This window comes from Felis catus, chromosome F2 (genome assembly GCF_018350175.1).
Source record: "Felis catus isolate Fca126 chromosome F2, F.catus_Fca126_mat1.0, whole genome shotgun sequence".
In the NCBI taxonomy this organism is placed as follows: domain Eukaryota; kingdom Metazoa; phylum Chordata; class Mammalia; order Carnivora; family Felidae; genus Felis; species Felis catus.
In genome coordinates this window covers 82243202-82249330 of record NC_058385.1, presented here as the reverse complement: position 1 = coordinate 82249330, position 6129 = coordinate 82243202, and the positions used below count along the sequence as shown (strand labels likewise).

Genomic DNA, 6129 nt, shown 5'->3' with positions numbered 1-6129 from the left:
CATTTATTTGTTTGAGTTTATTTATTTGTTTTGAGAGAAAGAGAGAACATGGGAGGGGCAGAGAGAGAGGGAGAGAGAGAATCCTAAGAGCCTGATGCGGGGCTCGATCCCACAAACCGCGAGATCGTGACCTAAGCTGAAGTGAAAAGTCACTTAACTGACTGAGCCACCCGGGCGCCCCTGGGGTGCATTTAACGATGAGCCGCGCGGTGGTCCCCACGGAAGTCCATTGCTTCAAGCACTGATTGTCTGGTGGGTGGGAGGCCCTGAGAGGGCACGGAGGTGTCAGACGGGCAGAGAAAGAGGCTTTTCAGGAACCACACGGAACCGGTGCCTCCTCTCCCGGCTGCAGACGGGCCGTTGAAGGGGCCGAGAGGACAGCACGCCCGTCCGCTTTCTCTGTGACAGGTGGGAGGGCGGGCCCGGGTCCTCAGGGACTCGGCCCCCAGCCCCGGCTGTGAGTGCCCTCCCGGTCCTGAGGGGGCAGCAGCAGGCTTGGAGGCTGCTTGCTACCTGAGCAGCAAAGGCCAGCACCTTCCCCGGGCTGAGGAGCCCATCACGCCCATTCTGCGCGGCACCTGCAGGCGTGAGCCCTTCAAAGCCTGTGTGCCGGGACTCTGGGTCACTTCCCCACCCAGCCTGACTGTGACTAACCAGCGGGAAGAGGGCTCTGCTGAGGCCACACAGAGGTCAGGGAGCAGACCGAGAAGGTGGTAAGAGCCCCAGGAGCGGGCAAGAGCTGAGGGCAAGCCTGCTGGCCCAAAGGACTTCTAGAAAGCTAGTCTGACCCCAAGGTCAAATCCAGGGCTGGGGAGCTTGCCCAGTGCCTAAGCCAGTCAGGGACATAGGTGCCCTGCTTGGCCCCAGGAGCCTCTCCCCCGGGGCAGTGAGTGAATGAGTGGGGGCAGGCGTGACCGAGAGCCGCACGCCTCGTGAAGGGATCTGGTCTGTGTTCAAGGGCCCAGCATCCTTGAATATCACATTTGGGGGCTGGATGTGGGGAAAACTGTCCCCGCTTAGCTGGACTTGGTGATGGCTGAGTGTGGGCCTCCCTCTGAACACCAGGGGGCTTTAAAGGGAGGCCCAAACCCTGCAATGCCTCTGGCAACCCGTGTAGCCCGGAGCCCAAGCTCCCAGCCACTGGCTGAACCATCCCTGCAGCGATGGGAGGACCCTCACGGTCTGCCTGGCCCTGCCTGCCCAGCAGAGCCCAGCGAGCCCTCCCTGGAGGACGATGGGAGCAAGAGGAAGGGGTGAGCGGTGTCCTTCGGGCACAGTGGGGATGGGCCACCCCATGACATCTTAGGAAGTGGGGTTTCACTCTCAATTGTACGAATTTTTGTTACTATAAACTAATACACATTTATGCCTGCAACAACCTAAAAAGCAAGCTGCCCTGGGGACTTCCTGCCCAGGTCCTTCCAGAATTTTCTTTCTACGCACAGATGTTAATATTTAAGATTGAATTTGTTCATTGTATAAGTCCTGTAACAGCCGTATAGCAGTTGGGGGGTGGAGGGGACAGAGCGCTCTCGGTCACGTCGCAGCACGGTGCGTGTGCCAAGGACCGCTCTCTGCTTTGGGGGCGCGCACAGCCCCACAGCCTGGGGCAGCCGGACGCACCTGCGCCGCGGGCCCGGGTCCTCGGCCCGGCGCCCCGCCCCCGCCGGCACGCGCTCTTCTTCCCCACCTGCGCCGCGCACCCTCCGAGCCGGGTGTCCCGCGATGGAGCCGCCGAACGGAGATGCCAGCAACTTTGTTGACTAAATTCCTGAACCCGCCCGAACCGCGGGGCTAAAAATAGCCGGCACTCCCCTCGCCGCGCCCGACCCGGCCGCGCAGTGGCACCGGTGTCGGCAGGCCAGAAGGTCCAGGCGCCGCCACGCTATCGGGGCTGCGGGGTCACGGCCCGCGGGGCGGCGGGGAGACCGAGGCACCGAGGGGCCTCGTCTGCTCCCCGAGACTCTCCGGCCTCCCCGTCGCGGGTGCGAGGCCCTGGAGGCCGCAGGCCGCGCCCCGCGCCGCCCGCGCTCCGCGTTCTCCGCACCCCTCTGCCCCGCGCCCTCTGCGCGTGCAGTGCTCCCCGGTGGCCACCAGAGGGCCCTGCCCCCTCCTCTCGCCGGCGGCCAGTCAGCACCCCTTCCCACAGCTGTTCCCCGCAGGAGATTGACAGCTGGGCTCCGGGTTGCCATGGGGATAGGCAAATGAGGGCGGCGGGTCCGGGGCTCCGATTGGCCTGGGGGCTCGCGCCCCGCCTAGAGAGGCGGGACCGAATGCCCTGCTCTATAAAGGGGAGCGCGCGGCGCGGCGCTCAGCCGTGGAGGCGGGGCCGGTTGTACGCGGGCGGAGCGCGGGGAGCCCGAGCAGCCCGAGGCGGCGGCCGCACCGCCACCCTCCCGGCCGCCCGCCCGGCCGCCGACGCGGGCACGAAGAGCGCGGCCGGCCGGCGCCACCCCGCCCCGGGGTGCGGCCGGGGCCGCCCGAGAACCCTGCCCGGCGGCGTCCCCAGCGGCCGCCCCTAAGTTGGCCGCGCGAAACTTTTCCCCCGCGCGCCTGGGCGCCACCCCCGCCGAGACCCGCCGCCCGTGGGAGTGAAGGGGGGGGAGAGGCCCTCGGCTCCCTCCCCCCCCGCCGCCCGGCCTCCCGTCGGGGCGCAGCCGGGCGCGGCGGCGGCGGCGGCGGCGGCGGCGGCGGGGTCGGGGCCCCGGGCGATGGCCGCGGAGCTGGCGATGGGCGCCGAGCTGCCCAGCAGCCCGCTGGCCATCGAATACGTCAACGACTTCGACCTGATGAAGTTCGAGGTGAAGAAGGAGCCGCCCGAGGCCGAGCGCTTCTGCCACCGCCTGCCGCCCGGCTCGCTGTCCTCGACGCCGCTCAGCACGCCCTGCTCCTCCGTGCCCTCCTCGCCCAGCTTCTGCGCGCCCAGCCCGGGCACCGGCGGCGGCGGCGGCGGCGCGGGAGGCGGCGGCGGCGCGGCGCAGGCCGGGACCGCCCCGGGGCCGACGAGCGGGGGCCCGGGCGCCGTCGGGGGCGCCTCGGGGAAGCCGGCGCTGGAGGATCTGTACTGGATGAGCGGATACCAGCACCACCTCAACCCCGAGGCGCTCAACCTGACGCCCGAGGACGCGGTGGAGGCGCTCATCGGCAGCGGCCACCACGCCGGGCACCACGGCGCGCACCACCCGGCGGCCGCCGCGGCCTACGAGGCTTTCCGGGGCCAGGGCTTCGCGGGCGGCGGCGGCGGCGGCGGCGGCGCGGACGACATGGGCGCCGGCCACCACCACGGCGCGCATCACGCCGCGCACCACCACCACGCCGCGCACCACCACCACCACCACCACCACCACCACCACGCCGGCGCGGGCCACCACTCCGGCGCGGGCCACGGCGGCGGCGGCGGCGCGGGCCACCACGTGCGCCTGGAGGAGCGCTTCTCCGACGACCAGCTGGTGTCCATGTCGGTGCGCGAGCTGAACCGGCAGCTGCGCGGCTTCAGTAAGGAGGAGGTCATCCGGCTGAAGCAGAAGCGGCGCACGCTCAAAAACCGCGGCTACGCGCAGTCCTGCCGCTTCAAGCGGGTGCAGCAGCGGCACATTCTGGAGAGCGAGAAGTGCCAGCTCCAGAGCCAGGTGGAGCAGCTGAAGCTGGAGGTGGGGCGCCTGGCCAAGGAGCGGGACCTGTACAAGGAGAAATACGAGAAGCTGGCGGGCCGGGGTGGCCCCGGGGGCGCGGGCGGGGCCGGCTTCCCGCGGGAGTCCTCGCCGCCGCAGGCCGGGCCGGGCGCGGCCAAGGGCGCCCCCGACTTCTTCCTGTGAGCGCCGGGCCCGAGCCCGCGCCGCCGCCGCCGCCGGCCAGAGGCTCGGACTCCGCGCTCGGGCAGGCCCCGCGCGCCCCGCCGCCGCGTCCGCAGGCGCCGGACCGGAGCCCCCCCACCCCCACCCCCACCGCCCCCACCCCCCGTCTCGCCGCGCGGCGCCCCCTGCCTTCCCGGCTCGCCGTCCGGACGTGGCCGCGGCCGCTGTGCGCGCGGGGCGCGGGGCTTCCCAGGAAAGTTGAGCCGGATCGAACTTCCTTCCAGGCGTCCGCTTGTACATACGCCAAGCGCGGTTCCCCGCCGGACGCCGCCCCGCGCGACCCCCGCCCCCCCGCCTGTCTTTGCCGCCCCACCTTCTTGCCCTTTTTTACTACTCCTTTTTAAAGCGATCTTATTTTCGAAGTATCTCTATTTATTTTGCTCGGTGATTAGGAAAGAAAACCCCGGAGGAAGCCCCCTCGTTCCCGGCCGGGGTCCGCCCTCGGACGTCCGCGTGTCCCAGCATGTGTCGCTCGCTCGGAGGGGCCCGGTCCCTGCCTGCCCTCCTGCCCGCCTGCCCCCCACCCTGCCACCGGCGTCCCCTAGAGATTGAAGCCAAGGAGTATTACCTATGCCGTGTTCAGTCCTGCTGCCCTACAGTACTCACGGGGGGGAGGGGGGTGGGGGGTCGCCGCGCTCTGCGGGTGGGGGCTGGCCCGGACCCCCTGCTGATATTTCTCTATGCACCAGATCGTATTTATGACTCCTGGGGAAATATATCTTATTTTAATCTTCAAGAGAAGTGAAAGAGAAGAAGAAGAAGAAAAAAGTAATGCACAGTATTTCTAGCAAAAAAAAAAAAAAAAATTTTTTTTTAAGAGGAGGTTTCAGCCTGAACCTCCTGGCATGGGGGCGAGTGAAGAAAGTGTTTTTATTTTAATTTAAATTGCGTTTCGTTTTGTTTGTGGAATCTTTTAAAAAGCCCCAGTGGCTTTTTGGACTAGCCCGCGGAGAGGAGGTAGCGTGGCCACTGGGGATGTGAGCCCTGCAGACCTCCAGGCCCCTGGGCACCCGCGGGGCCTGCGCGCCTCCCGGGGCCTGCTCCCGCCCGGCGCTCTGAGCAGAGACGCCGTAAGTCGTTCAAAGTTTTCTTGTGTTGTTGGGTTTTGTTGGATCATTTTTTCATTTGCTACAAAGCTGAGGAAAGGGGGGGAAAAAACCACACAAAATAAATCCATTTAGATCCAAAAGTCAGCGGAGCCTGGTTGGTTTTTCTGTGGCTTTCATTTTTGCCATATTTCTCCCTGAATGGAAAGAAAAGGGGGTCCCTGGACAGGGCCCTGCCTTAGCTCTGGGCCACACTCCTGGGCCGAGCGGAGAAGCCGAGCAGAGTGGTGGCCGAGGCTGCTGTCAGCCGCTGGGCCCCGAAGCCGGCCGCCCCCTCACCCTCTGGGGCTGCCCCGCGGGGAGCCAGGCTCCCACCGAGGCGGGATTGAGGGAGCAGGGCCTGGGGCCTCGGTGGTGACTCCACGCGCAGCGCCATTGCATGCTGGTGGCGAGTGCTCGTTCGTCCCCAGTCCTTCCGAGCCCCCGGTCTCCCGCCCGAGGGGTGGCCTGGCCTCTGTCTTCTAAAGGGCAAGGCCTGGACCCTAAAGGGTCCTGGGCAGCCGCCGGACCTCGTTGACTACCCCCAACCTTTGCAAGGGGACCGAGGCAGGTGAACGTCTGTGGTCTGCATGTTTAGAAGGACGAGCTCTCGGGCGGCCACCCTCAGCAGGGCGCCCCGGGTGCGCGGCGCGGCTCCCCTGTTGGAGACAGCGAAGGCCCTCCCGGGTCGGGGCGGCTGCAGTTCCGTGCGGGGCGCAGGGTCCTCTTGTCTCCATCGGAAGGTGCTGTCGCCTCCCCGTCTCCCTTAGAATAAAACTTGTAGCAGGAAAGTTGGGTGTCTGTGGGGGGTGTGAGCAAAGTCCCCCCACCCCGCGGCTGAGATCTGGAGCCCTCAGGAGGGGAGCACGATGTCTAGTGATGCGGAGACGAGTGGAAATGTGGGGGCGCAGGAATGAACTCAAGGACCAGGTGCGGAGGAGGCCGCAGCACGGGGGGGGGGGGCCACCAGCACCCCCACGGCCCAGCCCGCTTCAGGACGGGGACCCCAAGGACTCAAGAGGACCGCCAGTGGCCGGGGGTGTCCCTTCCCGCACGGGCGGGTCTGCTGGCCGGTTCTCGCAGAGGACACCTTAGTTTTCGCTGGTGCTGCCAGCGGAGTTTTCCTCCGGCAGAGAAAGGATCGAGGACCAGACGGGAAGCCTGGCTCAGGAACTGTCTTTTCCAGGAGG

At 67.2% G+C, this 6129-nt stretch overlaps 1 protein-coding gene across 1 annotated transcript; it reads left to right on the top strand.

The window, feature by feature from the left end:
• Positions 1-2328: 2328 nt before the first annotated feature.
• Positions 2329-3844, top strand: MAFA (MAF bZIP transcription factor A). The gene has a single exon (XM_023248573.2). It carries the CDS (start codon positions 2712-2714, stop codon positions 3813-3815), a length of 1104 nt encoding a protein of 367 aa, XP_023104341.2. The 5' UTR covers positions 2329-2711; the 3' UTR covers positions 3816-3844.
• Positions 3845-6129: the final 2285 nt, after the last annotated feature.